The sequence below is a fragment of the Sylvia atricapilla genome, chromosome 8 (assembly GCF_009819655.1).
Source record: "Sylvia atricapilla isolate bSylAtr1 chromosome 8, bSylAtr1.pri, whole genome shotgun sequence".
Lineage (NCBI taxonomy): Eukaryota > Metazoa > Chordata > Aves > Passeriformes > Sylviidae > Sylvia > Sylvia atricapilla.
In genome coordinates this window covers 24,621,065-24,646,157 of record NC_089147.1, presented here as the reverse complement: position 1 = coordinate 24,646,157, position 25,093 = coordinate 24,621,065, and the positions used below count along the sequence as shown (strand labels likewise).

General features: G+C 40.8%; 2 protein-coding genes across 4 annotated transcripts in view; one reads left to right on the top strand and one right to left on the bottom strand.

The window, feature by feature from the left end:
* TMEM254 (transmembrane protein 254) overlaps positions 1–25,093 on the top strand; it is a 76,603-nt gene that overhangs the window by 15,262 nt on the left and 36,248 nt on the right. The window lies entirely within an intron of this gene.
* Positions 1–25,093, bottom strand: part of LOC136364293 (L-threonine ammonia-lyase-like) — a 32,590-nt gene that overhangs the window by 4,327 nt on the left and 3,170 nt on the right. The window contains exons 2-11 of one of the 3 annotated variants that reach the window (XM_066324139.1): positions 23,055–23,081; positions 19,531–19,873; positions 15,297–15,413; positions 14,171–14,412; positions 9,913–10,078; positions 9,352–9,475; positions 8,427–8,502; positions 7,587–7,712; positions 6,202–6,369; positions 5,844–5,901 (exon numbers count right to left, since the gene is read on the bottom strand). In XM_066324139.1, coding sequence (XP_066180236.1) covers positions 5,844–5,901; positions 6,202–6,369; positions 7,587–7,712; positions 8,427–8,502; positions 9,352–9,475; positions 9,913–10,078; positions 14,171–14,412; positions 15,297–15,413; positions 19,531–19,873; positions 23,055–23,081 — 1,447 coding nt within the window. The remainder of the gene's footprint in view (positions 1–5,843; positions 5,902–6,201; positions 6,370–7,586; positions 7,713–8,426; positions 8,503–9,351; positions 9,476–9,912; positions 10,079–14,170; positions 14,413–15,296; positions 15,414–19,530; positions 19,874–23,054; positions 23,082–25,093) is intronic. The other 2 variants (XM_066324138.1, XM_066324140.1) reach the window with 2 other exon arrangements.

Genomic DNA, 25,093 nt, shown 5'->3' with positions numbered 1-25,093 from the left:
TTCAAAAAAGTGGGATTTAATCTCAAGAGAAGGACAGTCATATTGGGCAAGTAATAATGAGGAAAGGGGAGAGAACACAATGATTGAGAAGAGTACCGGAGAGCACCAATGTACCAAACACCCATTATCCATTGCCTGGTTCATATAAAATCCCTAAAGCTTTGCAATCATATCTTCAAGGGGACACATGCATCTCACATGGAGTCTGTGATTAAAAAAAGCAAGATTTCCCCTCTTCCATGGTAATCATGCCTGTTTTGTCCTGAGTAAATCAATTGCTGCTCCTGGAACCAGCCTGGATGTGACAGATTCAACCTTGAATGTCTGGCAGCAAGCTGCTCTGCCCTGGGAGCAAGCATGGGGAAGCATTTTGATTTATGACTGATTATCCTCTCTGCCCTTTCCTTTCTGCTCATGATGGAAACCAGGCTGACCTCACTAGACTGGAGCCAGAGAGCTCATTAACAGGTTGGATAAACACTGGCATTTTGTTCTAAGCATGCACCACAACCAGCAGCTGATATGGGAGACATTATGCTGTAGTGCATCATAAAAGTAGGAACAGCAACAGCAGTGATAACAAACAACTCCAGAAATTCACCTGATTTTTCACAGTTGTCAAAGAGAGGGAACAGAGAGCATTTGGTCCTAGCAGGAAAGAGAATCCAGTGAAAAGAGAATCACACAACACCTCAGGACAGCCACAGATCTCAGCAGCAAGGAAGGCAAGAATTTACTTTCTTGCTTAGATAATGCCAATTTACACTGCAGTTTTACTTCCACAAACTGCTCTCTCTTGCTTGCTTCACCTGGGATACATCATTTACGTGAGTGTCAACACGGCGACTCTCACATTCCTAGGGAGGTTTATGAGGTTACATTTTGTGTGGGATGCAGAAGCCCCCCAGAACCACTCGCTATAGGAGGTTTCATAGCTATCGATGACCTAAGAGTAAGTGCCTCAGAACTATACAAGCAATTAAGGACAGAAGAGATTTCACTGAATATTAATGGCTTGTGGGTTTTATTTAATGACTGGAAATTTATTGAAGAAGAAGGACAAAGGCTAAAGAAAATTAAAGAAAAAAATTGATTACAAGTTATTGCTGTGCAACACCCAAATCCAGATGCCTAAATCCAAATACTCTTGGGAATTACATTGATTTCAAAGAGAGATTTCATAACTTCACAAAAGGATGACATTTGTAAAGTTCTATGCTGAATAGGGTGGGCACCTCTACTCCCTTTTAACTGCAAGTTCTCATAATGAAGGTATTTTGCATTGTAGATCGTATTTTCCTAGATTTTAAAAATGCATTTGGCATGCCTCTCAGTTCCCTGATGCCTACTATCTGTAGGTTGTGTGTGCAAATAAAAATAGTGGGTGGGCATGCTGAGCTGATGTTAGAGAGCAGAGGAAATGTGAGTAGTACTGCTGAATCAAGAGATTTCAGTCTTTTGTGCTTTTCCAAGCTCCATGTAAAGCTAATGCTAAGTAAATAGTGCAGTTCTTTATGTCTGTGAATCATCCATTGAACCTTTGTTTCCTGCTTCTTTAATTCTAGAAATCATATTCATCATCCTAAGCCATTGTTGTTGGATTTGCATAACTTAGTATTCATGATACACCACATTTAGCAACATTATAGGTTTGTTTGCAGGAAAGTCACTGGAGTTAAGAATAAAAACTTTATGTACACTAGTTTCACTTCTGTATTTAGAAAAAGGGGTTTCTTTTTAAAAAAAAATCAACAACTAGTCAATTTTCTGAATTATATGGTAAACACATAGTGTAGATTACTTCACATTCTAGATTATCTGGTAACAGCAGCTCGGCTGATGGTTTGGGGATCAGCTGCCAGATTGTCCCCAAGGTCAGAGCAATGGAATGCTTGAGAAAGAGTGCAGCAGCTGTCAGCTGCTTGTGCAACCTGAGCCCTTATCTTTTGGCAACTGGTGCATTCAGGTGGGTGAGCATGGGCAGGGACAAGCTGCCACCACATTATGTAAGGCAGGTAATAATAATCCAGGAGGAGCACTGAGGGCCTCCCCAGAGGCAGGATCTCACTCTCCAGCTGGGCCAGGCTGCTCTGTACCACAGTCTGCTGTGGAACGCCATTGAAGAACATGACCAAATTCTTCTGGAGGGTCTCAGAAGTGGAAAGTTGAATTTCTCACTCCCATTGTCCCTACTTTGCAGTTGGGGAATGGAACATGGAAACAGAGCCTTGCCCAGGGTCATGCAGGAAATACTTTGGGAATGATAGCATCCTTCTGCACATCCTAGCTGTACAGCTGCCTGCTCCTATGTATTTGCTTCACAGGGAATATTGGCAACTGGGGACTCTAATCTAAAATATTCCCTTCCAGCCTCTACAAAATCCAAGTTGGCCCAAACAAATTTATTCAAATTGACCAGAGCAGACTAAAATAATTTATTGAGTTCTAGCCTGAAGTGAGTGAAGTGTATAAGAAAAAAAAGGTATTACACCACACTAAGCCAGGAATTCCAGCACCACTGGGAGAATGTGTAATGTTACTGAAAAGAAAAGGAAATATTTGATTTATGATTTAGTATTTTCATGTACAGACAAGAGGGAGAAGTAAAGTGGTGGATGTTCTTTTTACAGCCAGTCTCCTCCAAGCTCTCCAAAACCACAGCATAGTGAAGCTCCCAAGAGGTCTGAAGTGAACAGACCAGACAACCACGACGTCAGACAGGAGTGAGCTCAGAGGGAGCACTGCCACCACTGCAGTGCAAAAGCCACTCACTGAAAAGCTGCTGGAGCAATTCAAGACCTTACAGAACCCTCCTGGACCTGTCAGTTTGATTATGCTCTACTTTCAGTGGTGAGAAGACTTTTCTAGAAAATTGATGAGCTCAAAGATATTTTTTTCAACTCGGTTGCCCTAGTCCAAAAATTAGACACTTATTAAGCAGGCAAGGGGCTGATCTACTTTATAGCAAAGAATGTCCTCACCTTATTAAGTTGCTTATTGATTTTGCTCATTGACTTCTCTCTGAGCCAATAGTGATACGAAATTAAAGGGACTTAAATGGTTTTAAAGAGGTATACAGATGGAAGTAATTTAAACGATAAATTGTCCCAATGGAATCTGAGGAATACTCCTGATGGAGAGCAGAGCAAGTTCAGAGAAGCAAGTTGCAGCTTCCCCCCATGAACTGGGTAGTCCTTTCAATCTCTGTATCCAGTTAACTGGTAATACCACATGATTTTTTTCATTAGCTCTGATCTTCTTTTCTGTCTAAAAATTCCCAGTCATGTCACCTCCTTCAACAGCTGTAAAATGTGAAGCCTACCAGACTGGTAATTTGATTTGCTAAGAGTTACCCAGTTCAGAATAGGGACTTTGGAAGTAGCTTCCTAACCAGTCGGGTAAGAGTGAATTAGGGTGTAGTCCTTTGTGAGAAAGAAATCCAGAATGAGTCACAAGGGAAGAGAAACTAAATTGGAGGTATGAGCAGGAAGAATCCCAAAGAAACTCCCATAATATTCCAAGGAACACAAGCAGTTGATCCCTCTGCACAAGGCACTGCTTACTCTAATATAGATGTATTTCTTCCTTCTTTTTAGTTTAAAAAAATCTCTTATTTTTGCCAGTAAAATGTTCCAGAAATCTTTTTTCCAGAAGTGTAGTTTGAACATAAAATTTCATTTTAGAAAGTCCTTACTTTTTCATAAAATCAGACTATAAGCAAGGATCTTCCCTCAGAGTGTTCCAAGTGTGCACTAGATGAACAAACACTAACCTAGAAAGGCTTTTCACTAGAATGAAAAACCCCAACCAAAGCAGCTCTATCATCCTGATAAATGAATAGAAGCCAAGTTTCTCTTCTTTAGAGATAAAAGGGTAAATCTAAAAGGATGATTAAATACTGAGGCAATAATCTTGACAGGACAGATTTAGTGTTTCAAATCAGCATCTACGCTTGCTGTTCTGTTCTGTCAAACACCTAATCTGTATCCACAATCAAAAGTACATGTTAAAGTCAGAATAAAATGGGTACAGCTGCAAGGCCTTTCTGGTTATTACCACCAGTACAACATGAGGTGGAAATTTTGGTTCTTGAACCACGTTCAAATTCATGCTTTATTCTATGTGCAGTGATTTACATAAAAATATTTAAAATATTTTGATGACACAGGCCTTTGGCTCTTAGAAACAACAAAGAAAAAACCAAAACATCCCTGATAGGTACTAGCTTTACTATGAAAATATGTATTTTTTTTCTTGTACCTGGAGAGAGCAAATTCATTTTGATGCTTATATATAAACTCTATATTTTACCCTTTTTGATTGCATGTGTTTTAATTTTCTAAGAAAGCTTCACAGTCCTCTAGATTCACCAGACAAGATCTGCCTGCAAAGGTCTGTACGTCTGGGTCACTACTTTGTACTTCACATCTAATTATCCAGTGGCCTCTCCCAGACTGACTGACAGCCATCATGCAAATCCAATATCCAATTAAATTACTCAGGGATGCAGATTCCTCCCTTCAGCCTTTTTGTACAATGCTGTCAGACTCTTGAAGTGGAGAATCAGTGAAAATACATTGTGTTCAAAGTGCAGAGAATAGCACATGGCACTGTTTTCATTCAGGGCCTGTATTTACTAAAAACTAAAAAAAAACCCAAAAAGCCAAGCCAAAACAAATTTTAAAAAACCCTGAACAAAATTTAAAAAAAAGCAACCCAAGCCCACCTAAGACAGTTGATTTAATTTAATTTACTTAATAGCATGAATAAAAAATACAAGCCTCACTCCATAAAAATGGCATTGAAAACTTTTTATGAGTTATAGGTTTTGTTGAATCTAGCCTTCAGCGAGAAGCATTTCCAGAGTTAAGTTAGTCACTCAGAGGGATTTTTGCACCTCGTGCAGCAAGGGTCACTATCTCCAAATGACCCAAAGCAGTGAGCTGGCCTATCACTGAGGCACACTGCAGAACAGTGTGGGTTAAGTCCTAGATGCCTGAGAGTATTGATGATATCATGTACTATCATGATCTTGAATCTACCTCTTCTTTAAATCTGAAAGGGAAAATATTGAGCAGGCTTCTGCATCCAGGTGGGAAATTAAATTTAAAAGCCAAAATCAAAGAACTTGCTTACCCAGTGACATTTCTGCACCCCAATTATGAGCCTGTTTAGCAAAGATCTCTAATTTGACTTGCACCTGAGGTTTCACAAACTAAGTCAGGTTGGATCTGAACAACGATAGCATGAAATCAGTAGGACCACACCTTTGCCAAACCAGTTGAAATAAAAGATACTCCATGAGACAAATGGTCCTTTTAAGGGACACCATTAGCTGGTAACACCTCATCACTGTTTCTGCATCCAGTACTCAACAAAGGCTTTCCTCTGTGCTCTTGCTGGATGAGAAACAAAACTGAGTCTCCAGTTAAAAACGAAGATTCCTTAAGAGTAAGGGTGTTCTCTACATTGCTTTGAGGCAAACATGTCAGACAATTACAGCCAGCCTACACAGCTGGCTCTTCAAGTTCTGGATGGATGCTGCAGCTTGCTCACCTCCTCCAGCATCCTGCCACACGTGTCAGGAGGGTTCATACCAGCAGCAGTGCAATACAACCTGGAGTACTTCACCAGGGTGTTGCAACAGCAGGTCAGACTGGTCCCGTGTTATTTATATGCCTGCTAAGTGTTTGGCAAGAAGCTGCATAACGCAGAGGAAATAATCTCTGACACTGGGCACACTCTGTTGGACTTCTTCAACATAGGCATTAAGAGACAGGAACACAGAATGAACCAGGGGAGGCCAGTACTATTAGAGAAACTGAAATTGCATTTCATCTTACCTCGACAGTGAAGAGCTCAGATGTCACAAATGTGCGTTCTTGTTTGATATCCAAAACTCTAGATCAAATAAGGGACAAATTAGAGATCACAACAATCCCTTGTCACTGCAGAACAGCTTCTGTAAGTGTTCTTTCCTCCTTTCATTATTAGATACAATTCTAAGCTACAAAGGTGTTTTCAGATTGGAACAAAAATGAAGGAAATAAAAAGTTCTCTCAATTTAACAAGAAAAAAACCCTTTGATTAATTAATTACTTACAGACTTGGCTTCAGAGGTGTTTGGAAACATTTCCCAATCTTTAATAATCTCTTTGTGCTAGTCTGTGATTATATTGCCCAACTATTAGTCTGATTTACCTTGCTTCCTCCCGAGCCAAAATCTCCAGAAGCTTTGCCATATCTCCTGGGCAGTCAGAAATCACAAGGGAAAATCTGCACACTCTGTTATCCAGGGTCAGGGCACGAGCTATGCACTGCTGCAGTAAATGTAGTTCCAGGTTTCCACTGCATATAACAACTGCCACTCTGAAAACAGATAGAAAAATATGAGTTTTGATCAGCGCTTCCCTGCCTAAAGGAACCATACATCATAAACACTGTATCAGCATCAGCCTAAGGTCTGCTAGAACCTCTCCTCAGTAAGTATTACATGTCAGAGGGCTCCTGCCCCTCGGTATCATTATGAGCAGGTAGAAGTTGACTGCCTTAGTTGGTCTGAAAGGTTGCTTTCATTTCTCATTTCCTGGAGACTTGAGTTTTGTTAGAGATAATTAGCTGGAGAGCTGTAGGGCTAGGTTTCAAGTTTTAAAAATTTGACATAATTCTCCCCTGGAAGTTCTAAGCTTCAGCCTCTTACTGATCAGACAGTGTGTATGTTCAAGGCTTGCTGCAACCATTGAAGAAACTCATCACAACCCTGAAAAATGAGTGCAGAAACGTTTGAAGTGCAACCAGAGATCCACATGATTAGTCTATGAAAATCTCTCTCTGCAGAGTCAAACTTAACCTCTTTGAGACCAAACCTTTGCATTTTCCCTTTTATTTTAGCTGTACTGAAATGTGTTGCTGCTCTGTGTGTACAGTCAGTCTCTTCTGAAGAATTGCCTCACCAGTATTTTAGTGTACAATGCTGTGCACTAGAAATTTTATTTTGTCTTGAGAGCGTGGATGTTTAAATACATCCTGGAGCTGATTCATACCTGAGCCAAGGCTCAATCCACTGAAGTGCTGAGCCCTCAAGCTGAGAGACAAGGCAGCACTGAGCCACACGTTCAACACCAGCACAAGGATAATCCCCCTGACTATGTGGAGAATTCTCAGGACTGGGAGGCAGGTGCCACTGGGTCACTGCAGCAGACAGCCTAACTCCTGTCCCACCACAGACAGGGCTGGATTCCACAAGTGGAACAAGAGGAGACAACAGGCTGACAAGAGCAGGAAACTGTCCTGGCAGGTGCAGCAATGCCTCATAGAGCTGTAACTGCTTTTTCCCCAAATATCTGAGAATCAAGGAAAGGGACAAGATTTGTCAGGTCTCCAGGCTGGCATTTGTCTGATTCAGCACAATGTTACCACCTGTGACCAGTCTAGTCAGTCTGAAGTTTCTGCCACAGATGAACCCCTTGCCAGTTGAGGGGCAGAAGCTGCCATATCACCCATAAAACAAATAGATTTTCACCATTTCCTAGGTCCTCAATCCCATGTTTTTGCTACAGTTCCCTGTTTGCAATTAGCTGCTGTACCTTTTACCCTTCAACTCAGGCAGCTTCCCTGCCACCAGTGCTGCCAGTCCGATGGCCCCTTCTGCATCAACCGTGGCTCGCTCATACTCCAGCAGCCTCAGCATTGAAATGAGGATGTCCTCCTCCCTGAAAGCAAGAGACTTGGGTCAAAATAAATCAAATCAAAAGAGCTCCCCAAACCAGAAGATAATACGTTTCTGTGTAACTGGGCTCTTGCCTTCCACCCAGATAGCTAGAGCCCCAAGGTGGTCTTACGGAATGCTGTGCTGTGAGGGGTGGATGTACATCTCAGACTCATTAGTAACTGAAAGACAGAATGGCTTTTTTACTAGTAATATTACCTACATCCTACTAATAAGTATACTCCACAAATGTGGCCTTTTTGTGAAGATTTAGAAGAGGGTTGTCAAGGGCTGTCTTCAAGTGTCGTAGAACACAAGGACAAGTTTTACACTCAGAGCATGACCAGGTAGTGGTGGCAGGTGAAGTTTTGGCCAAAGGGTCAGTTTGGACGCCACTTTTAGTCATATCACTTAGTTCTAGGTAGTCCTGTGAGGAGCTGGGAGTTAGACTTGATGATAATCCTTCATGGGCCTCTTCCAATTTGAGATATTCTGTGATTCTGTGGTATGGAGGTCTGAGTTCAAAGTCTTCAGTGCCCCTCTTGGAAGGAAAGGTACCCCATGCCCACACTCCCCCAGTGTCTGCATGATGGCAGCTCCTGCCAACCTGCTCTGCACTGCACATGCAGAACCACCACACCCTGCTGGTAGAGAACATATTTTCATATACAACGTTGTCCATCCAGTATTATTCCTTTCACTGTTTTTCTTCACCTACCTCACAGCAACAACTTTATCCACAAGCTTCCCAGTCAGCTGCAAAGAATTGCTGCCAAAGCAAACTCCACTCACATCTGCAGATTTCAAAAGACAAAAATATGAAGTTGGCTGCTTTTGACATGTTCAACATTTTTTAGAGTCCTGACTGGTTTGTGCCCTTAATGAGTGCAGCACACTGCTGTTGCATGACCTTAAGTTGCTTGATTTTTATTTTTTTTTTATGTGACAGAAATGTGTTTGGTAATGGAAGACCAAATCTCAAAGATTTTGCCATTTTGGACCCCTTCAAGAAACTTCTGATACTTCACTGGCATTGTTGCAGTGTGAGGGTGACCCTGAAGCCCAGTGCTAAGCTCAGCTTAGTGTTCAGCTAATAGCACTGGGCTTGTTAGCTCCAGCAGGACAGCTGGCTAAGAGTGCAGAGCTAACCAAGAGAAATTAGAAGTTTCTCATAAAACTCCCATTTAATCCAAAACTTGCAGAGATTTGAACGTCAGGCAAACAGGATGTTCTTAAATTGCTTCACAGTTGAGGGTTTTTTTAAGCAAATGATATGGAAACAACTGTACCATTTATGAACACTTTTGTTCTGAGAACAGTTTTGGGTATAAATATTTAAGCACTTCATAATTTTCCTGCTTTTTCCCAAATTAATCTTTTACACAAGAGCTTTCTCATTGACTCCACTGGTTTAGATGCTGCGTGTGAGCACAATATTCAGATAAATACTCTCATATTTCTAAGTATTCGTTGCACTGGAAATAGTATTTTATCCCATCAGGGTAGGGGGGAAATCTGGAAGAAGCTGCTTTTACAGCTTGAGCTAAATTCTGACTCTTCAGAGAAGCCCCCTAAAATATGTTTGAACTGAGATCATAAGAAAATAACATAGTTGGAGAAATCTGTCACAACCTTTATTTTACCGCCGAAAGTATATGGCATTTTCTCACCTCCATAGAAGTGGTGATTGTTGCAGGCCTGGTCGTCAGTGGGGTGGCCAGCTTTTAAGGACTGTTGCAATACTGGGAAGCTTTCAGATTCAACTCCCTGAGGAAGAGAGGTGTTGTTACTTTTTTACTGAACCAGTTATAACACAAGTTGCCACCAAAGTGGATAGCAAAACCTACAGAAAGTTCCTCTTCAGACTAACAATTAATTTCGAGTTGCAAAACAACCGTGCCACCACTGAACTTATCCTGTGGCTTACTTAGGACCAAATTTTTCCTGTAAGAAGTTATTTCAAAACACAGAACTGGATTTTATTTGCTTAGGAAAAGTCTTCCCACACTTTTAAATCCAGCCAAGGGACAGGAACTTCCCTGGTTCTTACAGGGTCTTCTCTGAGGCAAAGCCCGTGGCATCAGATAGTTCCTGTCCCCAGCACAGGCAGTCCCTGCAAGTGTCACTAGATACCAGTGTCTTTTGTAAACAGCTGTGGTGAAAGCCACCCAAACACAATGCTTAATAGGTGAAAGGCAACTTACAATTACAGAAATATGTGGGTTGAGGTGTTTGAGTGCAGCAGCTGACCCTGCCAGCAAGCCACAGTGGCCTCCTGCAGGGAAAATCACTGCGTCCAGCTTTGGCACCTGCTCGTACAACTCCAGCCCCACGGTTCCCAGGCCTGACAGGTAGACAGCACTGTCCTCCCTGGGGGAAGGAAGGGCACACAGAGGTCACAGTTGTCAGCACAGTAATAATTCAATTTACTACTTTCAAGACATTGCTCAGCAGAAAAAGATAAATGTGAGAGTAAATCAGCAGCACATGAGGGGAGGAGGTGATGCAGGCAGGACGGTGCCATCAGGTGGACCACAGCATGCTGCTGCCTACTGGGAGAAAACTTGTGCTGTGGACAAGCCCCTCAAAGAGTCTCCAGACTGAAGAGCACTTAACTCCCGTTGTTATCAAGTATTTACAGAATTGGCAGGGAGAAGTCATGTTTCCATTGCCATCATTTCATTCAGCTTCATAAATTTTAAATGTTGCAGTCCAAACTATGAGCAAAGCCTCAAAAAGAAATCCCCTCTTTACTTATCAGTGGATTTAGTGTTTGTGATGAATGGAAATTTTCATGAGATTTAAGCAGTGTGTTCAACCTCACAAATACCAAACAGATTGCTAGAGTTGTCTTTTCACAGTGCAGGGCCAATATCTGATATCTTTGCATTAAGTGAAGCATTTAGTCATGCCAGAATATTCACTGGTAAAATACTTTCAGGAAAATTTAGCTTCAAGAATAGTGACAAGCAGCATCAACAAATTGAAGAAAACTCCACTCTACAGTCACATGACTGGCTTGGATCCATTTCTAAAAGCTGGTTTGCATTTTATTTACAAGTTAGCAGTGATGCAAATGTAGAGCTACATATAAGAAAAGAAATATGAGCTCTCTGTACATTCTGCTTTTTCTGGCAAACAGAATTATAGATCCAATGACTGTACTTGATTTATCTGACCCAAGGATGTTTGGGTACTAGGAAACTCTTTTTATTACTGTTAGACAGGCACAGAGAGGCTCAGTGTAGGAGCCCAGATTTCCTGCAAGGAGGAGACCAAGGCCCTTGAGAAGTTACCTCACATACATATTAGGGCACAGAAAATTCCTCAGGGCAGGGGTCTATATAATTACACAAGAAAGGACAGGATTAATGAACTTCCACTCCTGCAGCACAGCCAAGGACAAAGGCAAGAAGTCATGGTGGAATGAGTAACTGAATCCTTGTATTTATTGTCTTTATCAAGAAGATAGCTGAAAGAGCTCTCTCTTCCTTTTTATAGGTGACAAAATTTATTACTGGCCTCCTGAACAATTCTGGAGACTTATTCCCAAATAAGATTCTGATCTGAGTTTGTGGAGCCACCTCTGCCATAGTTACATGGGGTAAAAGGGGAGCTGCAAAAATGAATGAAGGCTTGGGATATTCAGTGAAGGAATAAAGCCTCTCTAACAACTGCAAACTGTCCAAATGAGACTGCAATGGGCAGGGAGAGCTGTTAGTAATTTGAATTAACATTTCATCATTGTGTTTTCCTTGCTAACATCCAGTTGAAACATCAGTTCACTGATCAGCCATCAGGTTTTATAATATAATGGGTGATTTTCTTTGCATTGTGACTGATAACTTTTGCTTTTTGAAAGCAAACGTATCTCTGAGTATCATATGCCATCGAGGCAAAATGAAGGAACAGGGCAGACAAATCTAAAGACTATAGACTGAAACAAGCATTTTTTGAGCCAGAGCTAGAAACTGGGATATTTGCCCCCTGAAATGTGTGATACATCAGCAATCAAAGATGGGCTGTCAGGTTTTAGCTTTCCAATGAAGTTTTGGTGTGGCAGCTAGAAGGTTCTCTTCCTAGCTGTTCCAAGTAAAGGGGTCAGAGTTTGTTGGATAGAGTAACAAACTAACCAGATCACAAATGATCAGGTTTGATCCGCATTTAGATATGGACTTACACAAGAAAAAAATGGACTCTCAAGGAAGGAAGGTGTGTAATTCCATCTGCAACACTCTTTCCCTCCCTGATTCACAGTGATCTTTCTCACATCCTCCCAGAGGTCCTGAATTAGTTATTGGCAATAGTCACATTGCATTTATAATGAGGTCCTGAGCCCTATAGTTAGTAAAAATTTCATGGCACCTAGGCAGCAATTAGGCAGAGTAAATGATTGAATTCCAGTTTGAAAAATCACATTTCCTTCCTGGGATTTTCCAGGAAGTCGCAACTGAGTAAAAAGTGTCCTTCATCAGTTTGAATTCTTGCATGGTCATTTACATGACACAGTATTTTAATTGCACTGAAGCAAAGGGAAGAGCTGACAATGACACACCCAGCTGCAGGGCATCACTGCAGGTACAGCCAAACGCAGACACGTAGTGTCTGCTTCAGGAAGGGCACAACGAATTACTGGGTGAGGAGACCCAGAGCCCAAATTGCTAGGGATTGTATCCAAGCTAGAATTAAACTGAAATAAAATGACATTTCAGAAGTTCCATTCTAACACTTGGGAGATCAGCTGGTATTTTACAAACAGCTTTGGCAAGTGACAAGAATGTGTGTCAGACCCACATTGGAGAAGACTGGCTGTCCCTAAAGGCATGCATTACACTGGGAAATCTCTCCACGTCTACACCTAACAAAATATTTTTCAGATATCCCATTATGAAAAGGCTCACAAATGAAGTGGGGGGTTTCTTCCTTTTCCTTTTTTTCAGTGAAAAATTGCATCTGTGAGGTTTTAATTAAACATAGTCACAGATGGAACAACTCTGTTTCTTGTAACCTGAAAGCTGAAATAAATCAGAGTGCTTTAGTATTACTAATGGTAGTGTGTACATTTAGATTTCCTCAGTGTTGGATGCTGAAGTTGTACACATGCATTGTCCCTGGAGTTTCATGAACCTGGAGAATATCTACCTTCTGTAACAGAAATCATTATTTAGGGAAGAGGGGAAGATTAAACACCAAATTACAATAAAATAATTTTGTTCTTATGTGTGAACACGATAGCTGATGCAAGCCAGCCGGGAGTTAAAATCAATTGGAAAATGGCTGACAGAATTTTGGAAACCACAAAGTTATGGAAAAACGTGGTTTTCAAAGGAGCCTTAAGGTGCTTAAAGTTCTTTGGGATTCAGAGCACCTCATTCTCCACTGAAAATCCCTGTCTGGGACAAGACTGTGCCCATGGTGGCAGGCCAGGCACATGAACCAGCCTTGGGTGTCACTGGCTGCTGGCAGAGCTAACAGTACAGTTTGCAGTATTGCCTTCCCAATACACCAGCTGGGAAAGAAGTGAGAACTTCCTCTGCTCTGCTCACTCTGGGATCTTCTTTCCAGGCAACACCACTCCTCATTACTGTGTTTAAGGCAGCAGTGCCTGGGAGCTGGAGGGGAACGGGCACTCCCTGCAGGAGATGCCATACAAACACCGAGAGCAGAATGAAGCCTGCACAGGAGCAGCAGTGGTAAGGGGACAGTAACATTCCAGCTCAGGGCATCAGAGGGACCACTGTTAATGACTCACCCCTCTGTGCTTTTGGAAATCTTTCTTGAAGAAAGGTAAAAACATAAGTGGGGGAGGCGGGGGAATGCATAACAGATTACAGAGATTAAAGAGAAAAGGAAAAAGGTATCAGTTCTGAGTGGTTTTGCCTGTCTTATTTATGTTTTTGTTAGATCTGCCTTGTCCAGTGACCCCAAACAGTTCAAATTTAGATTTATGGTCAACATTACCTATTCTAAATGTATGTGTGATGTAGCCTCCTAATCATCTTTTTTTCAAGGCAGTATCGGTTTTGTTCCTCACACCAGATATGTGAAAATCTTAGAGCATTAACCTTCTCTTGCTCCACATTATCCCATGGAACCTTTTGCATTAAAGATTAACTTTTACCCACCTAACTTCAAATAGACACCAGGAATGAGCACTAGCCTTAATGCTTTCTGACAGAGTTCCTAAAGAATTAACCTACAGCCGTTATCATATTAGGCCATAGAGATCCCTAATCACAGAGTCTGCCTAATTTAGGGGCAGAGAAGAGTGTCTCATTTCGGTCTCCATCCCCAGCTGTTACACAACGACACGCTCTGTGCCTGGGAACACACAGCTGCCCATATCCAGGGATGAGGAGCATTTGGACGAGCTGTGATAACATTTTCACAGAACTAATTGTTTTTGCAGGGAGCTGTGCAGGCAGCTAACGAGATGTCTGTGACGGGCCGGCTCGCACTCACTCCTCGAGGTAGAGGTATCCGTTCTCCTGCGCCAGCCTGCGGGCGTGCAGCTGGGCGTCCTTGGCCGCGCTGCCGTAGGAGATGACCATGGCGCCGTAGTCGCGGCACGTCCTCACACGGGCCGGCGCCGTGCTGGTGGGCACGATGACAAACACGGGCACACGGAGCTCTGCGGCGTGGTAAGCCACTGCCATGGAGAAGTTACTGTCCGAGGCCACGATCACCCCTTTCCTCTGCTGCTCCTGAAAAACAGGGTTGCTTATTGCACGTCACATTGCTGTTCCGTATGATCCTGGATCATTTAATGATCTGACTTCCTCTTCTCCCATTACCAGCTAATTGAGTTGTGATATTAGGGTACAGTATGTGCATGTCTGTGTGATCTCAGGGTTTACACACAAAGCTAAAACAGCACAAGATCAACCCCTGTGCCTGCACTCCTCTGGGTTCAATTCTTGTTCCACTGGAAAAAGCTGAAAAACTCCAACTGATCACAGAGAAGCTGATCCCTCAGAGCTGATATCTCTGCTTTGCCTGTATGAAATAATTCCATTTCAGGCTTCCTTTTAACAGAAGGTTTAATTTATATTATTACAAAAGGCAGGAATAACCACTGATCTGGGCTGCTGTTTCATGCCTATTATAATAATTACTGCAGAGACTCCTATGACAATGGCAACAACCTCCTATGACAAATGATAAACAAGCTATTCATGTAAGAAAACTGAAATTCATTACAAAATCAATTGGTGACCTAGATCTTTGTCATCACTTATTGTATTTCAATTTCATCATCACTCAGAAGTTTGGTGGTTTCAACATATCAGGACTACAGTACACATAAAAACACTTGCATCTTAATGTCTTGGGAAAATGTCGATGTTCCCATTTTGCAAGCTTTTGTTTCAAACATTTTTAAGAATTCCACCAGCAGATCAGCCAATTGTAAGCAGTATTTTACATTCAGACCTATCTCAGTTCACATGCTGTGTTCAGTACAATGATTCTAAATACAAGAAACACTGTGATTCCATGGAGGTTAGAGGCAAATTTATCTTCAACTTTGCTCCATTTTCATGAAGCAGAGCTAATCTATTTCTTTATGAACGCTGACATTTTGCCATACCTGAGGCAATGACATCAGAAGGTAAAGTACACCTCGTTCCTTCACAGACCCCGTGTACTGGAGGAACTCCTTCTTCAGGTAGATTTCCATTCCATACTGCTTGGATAGCCTAGAATACTGGAATAGATAAATAATACTATGTCAATATATCTACTATCAAGCAAAATCTTCGACACCCCATCAGCTGCCTGTTGAGGCATGAATTCTCCCACTATATATGAGCTCTAAAAAGTAAAATTCATCTGCTGGTTCTTTATAAATACACAACAGTGTGTTGTTACCTACTGAGGCCTTCTGCTTTATGGAAGTGATTTTCAAACTCACAGCAGTGAAATATGGATCACATGCCATTAAGAACTCTGAAAATAGAACTTGCTTTGGATTTTACTATGCAAACACAGGCATAAATATTTTCAATATTTACAATAAATATTTTCAATTACCACAAAATCCATGCTTCCAGCACTTGCCAGAATTGGATATTGAATGCCCAAAATATAAAGTCATCATCTAATACATACAAAAGCAATCAGAAAATACCTCCTTGAGCCTCAAGGTGACTCTGCTATGGTTTCTGCCACTGATTCACTACTGAGTGTTGTCCATTTTGCTTCCTAAGGCTAGTAGAATATTAGTAAAGACATTCCTACTCAAAGAAAGATGGAAATAATAAAAAACAATTTCCCACGACCGCAAGTGTAAGCAGCAGCTATTTAGAAAAGCTTAGTGTTTGGAACAGAAAGGATGCCTGAGCTGAGGGGAATTAGCAAGCACATTACATGTGATGCAGTGCCCAAGTGCACGATTTTTATACAAATTTGATGGCAAATATTTCTTAAGTTTTATAATAAGACACTCCCAGCATGCATCAGCATATTAATTTCCAATTACCATATTCACTAAACCGAGAGTTTTACACAAGATAACTTGTGAAATAAAGCTGCAGTAAGCCTGTGGGTGCCAGCTCCCCAGGCTTACTGCAGCTTTATCTCAGAATTGGCTCCATCTCCTCTATTGGCTGCCAAGGCAAATGAGGCCCTGGTGATTTAGGGGATCAAGTCCTCATTTAAGATAAGTCACAAAGTGAGACACATCAAAAACCAGTGTGACAAAATATTTATCTCCAGCAGTATCTGGCGGTGTCATACATACAATGTACAGTGTATACACTAATATGTACTGACGTTTTTCAGACCGTGGGATTTTCCAAGTGAATACTAAATGTATCTGAAACAGATACTTGCTTTAAAGTACACAGTTAAATTACATGTTTCAGGTGAACGTTTCAAGGCTTTTTAGCGGATTTAGCGGATTTTAGTGGATATGTTAAGTTTCTCACCCATAGGTGGGGCCAGATTCTCTAGTTTGCTTCTGAAAATCCTGACATAAGAGCTACCACTTGCTGCTCCTTTGCAAATCTGGCTGCAGAAACTGAAACAATGGAAAGTGCTTAGCACACTAATAGGATAATAGTTTATATCCTAAACATCCTAATCTTGCCTATGCAAAATAGAACGAGAACACTATAAAAGAAATGCTACTAGTCCTTGACATACCATACTTGTTTTTGTAGGGAATCTTGGAACAATTAGAAAAAGGATTTAAGGACACGAATCTTGTGAATGATAAAGTTGCTAAGTCTCCTACATTTAAAACTGTGCCATTAAGTCACTCCTTACCACAGGGGTGGTGTACTTTATATTAATATTTTTCTTTAATTTTGATACTCAGGATTTTCATTCTTTAGGTTATCCTTTTGTCTTCCTTTAACTGAGGACTTTTTCATATAGCCTAAATATAGCACTTACTTCTAACAAAGCAGGCATCCGTGCTATTTGCAGCTGAACTGACCTGGTGTGTGACCTCATAAGACGTATTGAACCAGCCTGTAAGATTTCCCTTTAGTCACCGTGATCTTATCTAAGGACTACAGATACCATATCTAAGGTACAACACACAGCACAGCCTCCCTCTGGCATCCACACCGCTAACACAGCACAACCCTTTTACAGCTCCTTCACTAGCAGCCAAACCAGGGGTCCAATTTAATGTCAGTTCCTACTTTTCTTATGCTCACTACCTCTTTGACATGTTACAATTCACTCATGATGGTGTATCTCAGGTCCAAGGAAAACTCGTGCCTGAAGAACCAGGATGCTCCATCTGTGGTTTTACCTGCAGATTGGGAATCATCCTGCAAAGCGTTTCTCCCTTCAATTAACTAAATGGATTATAGTCACACTCACTTTTTTAGTCTAAACAAATGTCCTTCAAAAGGGCTCTTACCTCTCAACAATGAGTTAAAGATTTTCTGTGCTTTTCTTGACACTGCTCTGTGCTTTTGAAACAATGCATGAAATGCACTAATGACTTCTGCACAAACATTACTTTGAATAACAACACTCATAGGCTATTTTCACACTAAAATATACAGTTTTTATATGGATAAAGGTTTTCCACTATTCTGATAATTTTAAAAGCATAGTTCACTTAAAGACTAAAGAAAATGAGTGTTTAGCTTGAAACAGTAAATGTAGAAAGGGGATACAACTGGGTTGCATAAATCTGCCAGGGAGACCCAAGAGAAAGGAGCCATTTAAGTTGAGGGGTGTCATGGTCAACCTCAGCTGGCAACTAAACACCATCCTACCACTTGCTCATTTCCCTGCCCCTGTGCTCTGAGGGAGATGAGAATTGAAAGGGTGAAAGTGAGAAATCTCATGGGTTGGGATAAGAACAGTTACTAAGAATAAACACATAAACAAACAAATAAATAAATAACAGCAACAATGTAATTATAAGGGAAATAACAAAGAGAGATAAATACATGACCCAAGAAAGACAGCTTATGAAATTGAAAACAATTGAACCAATCAGCTGATGACCAGCCAGGCCCTGAGCCACAGGTCTCCAGCCAACTTTCCCCCTAATTTTATGGCTGAGCAAGGTGTCATATGGTATACGATGTCCCTTTGGTCAGTTTGGGTCAGCAGATCCAGCTGTGTCCCCTCCCAACTCCTTGTACATCCCCATGCTTCTCTCTAATGGGATGGAGTGAGGAACAGAAAACCTGACTCTATCTGAGAGCTGCTCAGCAGTAATAAAAACATCTCTGCCTTATCAACAAGATTTTCATCACAAATCCAAAATATAGCCCCATACAGCTATTGTGAAGAAAATTAACTCTACCCTAGCCAAAACTTCCCTGCATTCCAGCCAAATCTTCTACATCACCTTATAGCCCCAAACTGTCTTGTGTCATGTCCTTTGGCACAAGATGCACTTCTTCAGTAATGTGCTACAAAAAGCACAGCTATCCTTATTTTTTGGGAAAGATAGGCTAAAAAACCCACACTGGAAGTAATTATGATGTGTCTGGATCAGCAGGGATTACACGGGAACAAGGGAAACTGCTGCACCTTGAGGACCCAACCACTTCATTCCAGGGACTGCTAGCCCCAAGCAGATTGCAAGGTTCTTACCCTGTGCATGCCAGAAAAACAATCCACAAGCATTCATTGAGAGCATGATGTGGGGCTGCTGATAGGAATTGCTGTTTGGCAAAGACGCCCTTTTCACCCACCAAAAGGAAGAGATTACCCAGAAAGCCCAGAGCAGCCTGCTTGAAGAGCTCCCAACAGCAGAAATGCATCATGAAAATGTATAGAAATACAGTACAGCTTGCCATTGTACTTCTTTTATAGCAGACCTTGTACATTGATGGGGATATCTCGGGTGCACATTTGTGTGTCTTAACATCCTTATTTTGCTGAAGATACCTGTGGCAGAAATACCTGATTACAGAACATACCCATCCCTTCCTGGTTGGCCTGACTGAAAAGGCAAGTCTGTACCTTCAAACCCTCCAAATATGAGGGCAGGTTCCAAACCAGACCCTCTCACAAGAGTGCTTACCCAAACACTGGTAGTCTGCCACCTCCAACTCACATTCCTTATCGCAGGAGTTATTCACTGGGAGCATAATACCACAGTGCATTAAGTCTATGCCTAATGTGGTTTATCCTTTGTTTACAGGTCACTGCAATCTTTGAGGATTTAGGTTAGTGTAAACAGATAAGAAGAAAATTATTATTGACAGTTAAATACAATTAATATGAACATGAGTCATCTATCTGCTGCGATTCACACATACCCTTTCTTCATTTCTGATCAAATCTCATAAGGAAAAATAAAAGAAACATTGAGAGAATGCAAAACCATAAAGATTCCCTACCATGCAGGGGGTTTTCTGAACACCACACTGGATTTTGAAGGCTGCTGCACTAATGTCTTCAAATCGAATCAGCTTGTTACAGCTTGCCAGGCTGGCCCTACTGCTTGGCTGAGGGATGCAGGAAAGGGCCTCCCTAAGTAACTCCTCATTTCGGCTCACTATCTTCATTTCCCAGGTCTTCACGTCCCCGTTCAGGTAATCCTCCTCACCAAAGTCCTTCAGTCTCTCGGGGTGGATAGAGGGTGACTTCTGCCCAATAAGGCCATTTCTTATGGGCACATCCTTACAGCAGTGAAGCTCACAAACAGCTGGTGTGTCTTGACTCTTTATTTTATTGTCATCCCTGAAAACAAATAAAAGAAACCTGTTAGAAAGGCTTGGATGATCAGAGGCTTGATATTTAGCATTTTAGAAGGATGCATGTCTCAGTTGCTCTTTGCGAGCCTCTAACGGGCAGAGTGAGTTGCTGCTGTCATATTACCTCCCGTAGGTGCACTCAAAGATACTGTAACCTTCCAGGTGTTAGAAAAGCCACAAATAACCCAACGTGTGGGCAAACTCTAAAACTGTCCTGCCCAAGAAATATATAATCTGTGTTGTCTGGACAGCTCGACTTTCCTTAGTACTCATTATTCAACCGGTAATGATCCTGGTTTACAGCTTCCAAAAATTTTGGAATAACTGGAATTATAATTTCTGTTCACAATTCTATCTTTTTCAAAAAGAGCAAGCAGCTGCTGCAGACCATTCCATAAACTATTAATAGCAGTAACAAATGCCACTACACAGTACACAAGAGCTCTGCCCTTGCATACTTGCAGTGCGTACTCTTGACAGCCATCAACTGCCTCGTGATGGGAAGGAAATTACTTTGATAAGGGATAATAATTATATCCTCCTGCAGAGCTAAAGAATGAGGTCTCCTCATCTGTGGGTTAACATTTCACTGGTAAATACACGTGTAGATACGACAGACATGTGGTGGCACAAAATTCTCCTTCCCCAAGGAACTTAGGGGAAACAACACTGCTAGAATAATTTTACAGATTTGCTACCTTCAACTGCCTAATTATATGCTTCATAGTTTTTTCAGTTCACAAGGAAAAACGTAGTGTAGTACAGAATTTTACAGTCCTGTTAACAGATAAATGCAAAACTTCAAGGAATGCTTGGAATCTGGAGATTATTACAGGGAAAAGGAGCATTTAAGCAGAAGAGCAGTGATTTGGAAAAGAGCTGATACCACTCCTGGTTTGTGGCTATGGTTAGACAGATGGTATAAACTCCTCTACATGACTCACTATAAATCTGATAGAAACGGTATTCTAAAAACAAACATGTTAAATTATGTCAGATATCCCAGCATTATCTCCAACAAAAAATATTTACCTTTTTCCTAAAATAATTTGGGTCTAAGTTTTGCAGTTATTCATCAGGAGGGCTGACTAAAGCACATTTTACATCAGTGATCAGCACCATAATATGCTCTGCAGCAACTCTGAAAAGAATTTTTAAATATTTAGAAACATCTCTTTTTTGAGCAATTGCCCACTTTGGGCAGTATCATCCATTTCCTTAATGGTGTCAATAATCTGTGCCAGTAGCTCTGGTTCTTATTACACTTTCAATTTTTCCACTGAGGAATTCACATAACAATATGGGCAACATAAAATGTTTTATTATTAGAATCAAGTAATATACCAGTAGCATCAATCATTCTGTATATCTTCACAGGAGAAAATTTTTGTAGCAAGATCTTCTCTCTCTAAAATTAATGAGAATACTAATTTTCTAAGACAAATAAAGTATACACACATTTGTAACCTTTTCATGTTGAAACTTGTGATCTAAAGTATTTTTCCAATACTGTATCTTAAAGCTGACAGAGCCTAACACCAGGTTTTCTGCTTTCAAATCAAATAACTTATCAAGTAGCTCTGTTCCACACTTTACTGCATCTCTGCTCCATTGGGGTCAGACAGCTGGAACACTTCATAGAGATGTTAAGCTTCCAGTGTTAGTTTGGGTGCACGTTAGTCCACTTAATGCAAAGCTGAGAACCAGACCAGACTGCCTCCCCATGAACTTGTTACAGCACAGCCCCAACAAAATCAGCAGCAGCATCCAAGGGGCCACAGCACTGTTAGAGTTCATTCCATACCAGACTGATTTTCCATATCAGACTCCTATAATCACTCCAAAAGGAAGAACAGATATGCTTTATTTCTGAACAGACTGTCTAAAATGTTTAGCAAGCATTAGCAATGAATTATGTTATACTGAAAATGGGTTAAAGGGGTCTATGTAGGGTAAAAAAAATAGGCAGATCAAAAATTTGTGATTTTATGGGCCAAATTTTTTATCCAACTGGCATTTGAGATGGAAGAACAATTCTAATTTTTCATTGCATCTGTTGCAATCAAAAAGTCTATAAAAACATTCAGCCAAAGATAATCACAAGAAGTTTATTGACGAAGCAAGATTCAGCGAGAAAGTAAAAGTGCCTGGTAATGCCTCATCACACTAGTGCCAACAAGTATTTGTATCTGCAAATAGAAAGACCAAAACGGTATATTGATTTTTTTGCCCTAGTTTTAGGTTTCCCTTTTTTGGTGGAAAAAAAAAAAGGAGTCTCAGTCTCAGAAAAACCAGAGTCTCAGTCCTTGATGTGCAGTACCACGCTCGTGACAAGTGAGTATCTGCTCAGGACTCCAATGGAGACAACACCTTCTGACCATTGGAAAAGAGGAATAGAAATCAAACAGGAATCAAAACATGTATAGGCCTTTCAGGCTTGAAGGAGGTTTAGAGCACATCTGAACCATTACCATCTTAATGTTTAATATGAAAGCTATCATACATTTGCATCTGAAAGGTCAGCAGCCTCTTTATCAAGGGGATAACATTCTATTGTATATATATATATATATGTATTGTATGTGTTTATTTCAGAATAACTTCAATTCCTCTTCTACACCCACGTTTCATTGACATTAGGGAATGACATTTCCCCATACTGAGCCCTCCTAGAGCTCTCCAACCCCCAAGGTAAACAGTGGGCTGAGGTTTGAACTCGTACCACAAATGGGCAACTAATGACCCTGTTGGGTCAAAAGCATTTCTTGCCCCAAAAGTATCCCACATGCTTGGCAGAGATCTGTATGGATTTCTTTTACAGGAACAGCCAAAGCAGGCAGCAAAGCACACAAGTGCTCACAGAAACACAGCACGTGACTTCTCAAGCACAGTAACAAAATATGGCCCCCACTCCAGCAATCATGTCCACCACAGGAAGATCTGAGCCAGTATAAATACAAAGCCCAGCTTTATAAAGCACTGTTCCTTTCAAATGGAGCTTTTCCTTTTTTGGAGTTTATCAAAAGTTTTCACTAAAGGGTCTGTTTATTTCCAGACATAAAACAAATACCCAGCTGGCAAGCTGTGTTACATGGTTATAAATTACAGCATTTCACCTTTAAAGTGATTAGTAAAAGCAAACATGAAAATACAGTTTATAAACCTACTTTTTCAAGAACAGCTGCTCAGCATAACTGGAAAAAAAAAAGGAGAAGATCCATATGCAGACATTCCATAAACAATTAAAGCACAGGAAAAAAAATAATTTAAGTAGATAGCTTTACATATTTTAAAATCTCAAAGTCGGTGCAAAGACAGTGTGTACAAAATGTACTCCTACAATAATAAAAAGCAACAACTTGGAATGAATAATTTTTCTATCTCCAGTTTGGTTCATTGAACATACTTACAATATTAATCAAGTTAAACAGCACTAGGGGAAAAATCAAAAATAGCAATATTAACAAACTAAGAAAATAATAAAACCAGTAAAAATAATTTTGGGAAGATAAAGGCAGTAATGCATACTATACCTAAAGACCACAACTGTTGCCTTCATTAGACAGAGAAAGAAGTGTCCAAGTGTGCAATGATGGACATGACCCCATCGTGAAGCATGTTGAGATTGCCTCCCTCGGGACCCACAAAACAGACTAAACAGATTAAAGTGATGCGCTGGATCTCCCCAGCTTCTAAAACTGACGGAGCAAAATTTGCAAAATCACACATGTCCAGGGAATAGCAAATTGTGAAACACTAGTCATCATTCTGCCCAGTATAAATGTTAGGGAGAGATGGTATGAAAGTATCAGGTAGAAAATTTAAGACTTCTCTCCTTAGAGAAAATAATTAGCTCACAGAACTCATTGCCAGAGGACTTAATGAAGAACAACAATGCAAACGGGCTCCTAAAAAAATGCACAACTAAAAGGAAGTAGTGACCAATACATACAACATCCAAGAATTAATCTGTGATTCAGAAAGCCCTGAGCACTTGGCAAACTCCATGAAAGCACATGAGAGAAAGTGTCTTACATGGCTTTTGTTTTTCTCCCAGCTCTGCTACTGGCCACCCCTAGAGAGAGGACACAAAGGAGGACTCTGATCTTTGGCCTCACCCAGTGCTGCCATTTTGATTGCTGATGTACCCAATGTCAGCAGTTGGCCCATTTGGCAGCTTTTACACTTTCAAAATGAGTCACAACAACATGTTTTGAGGCAGACGTGAAGTTGGAATTATGGACATACATTCCCATGTACTGGTTCACAGATGGAAATTCAACTGTCACAAAAAGAAACTAATTTTAATATAAGACTGAAAACTCAGCCTTTCTTTGTGATTTCTACAGCAGCTTTTGTCATCTGCATTCACAGCAATACACATCCACTATTAAGAGGGACTGACAGTGTTGCAAAATGTGCAAATGTAAAAATTTTCTCAAGCAAGGATGTTTTTGATGTTTGATGTTTGTATATTTTCAGGCCTAATCAACATGAAGGGAGATTTAATCCATGAAAGAGCAGCTAGCAAGCTCTAAGTCATGTTTTGTTCTAGAAAAGCCAATGACTTGTTGGTAGAATTGCCTCAGTAATGTTTAGGGCTTGACATGCTTCAATGATCTAGGACCTCATAAGAGGTTAACAAAGCTTGGGGAGAAGGATGTACCACTGATAGTGCACACAAAAATGCAGATTTTATGGGCCCCAAGGACACTTGGCAGAATGCCCCAGACTAAGGAGAAACTAACAAAGCCAACTGAGCAGCTGTGCTGAAATCAGCTCTGACTGGGTAAAAGGTGATTCTGGCAGGGGCAGATTGTGACCACCAACCCAAGAAACCACTGACCCAAAAGAAGAGAAAGACGGAGCATGAGGAATAATTAGCATGAGAAACAAGAGAATCATTAACCAATAGAAGATAGAATAGTGTTTAATAAGAGAACTTGTAGCAAATGAAAGCTAATTCCTTTGTTTGTTACAATGTATAGATAGTAAAAAGCATTGATAATTGGTGTGCTTGGTTTGTGGAATCCACAGAGCACACAGGCTTGTGCAACTCTCAAGTGTAATGAATGGCTCTCTCAGCATGTAATTATGGGTTTGTTGCACAACAGGTAAGGAATCTGATTTTTGTGGACAACAGCAGTATGGCACAAGTTCTGTGTGATAATTTAGCATCCTTATAGGCCCATGCCATGACAATAAG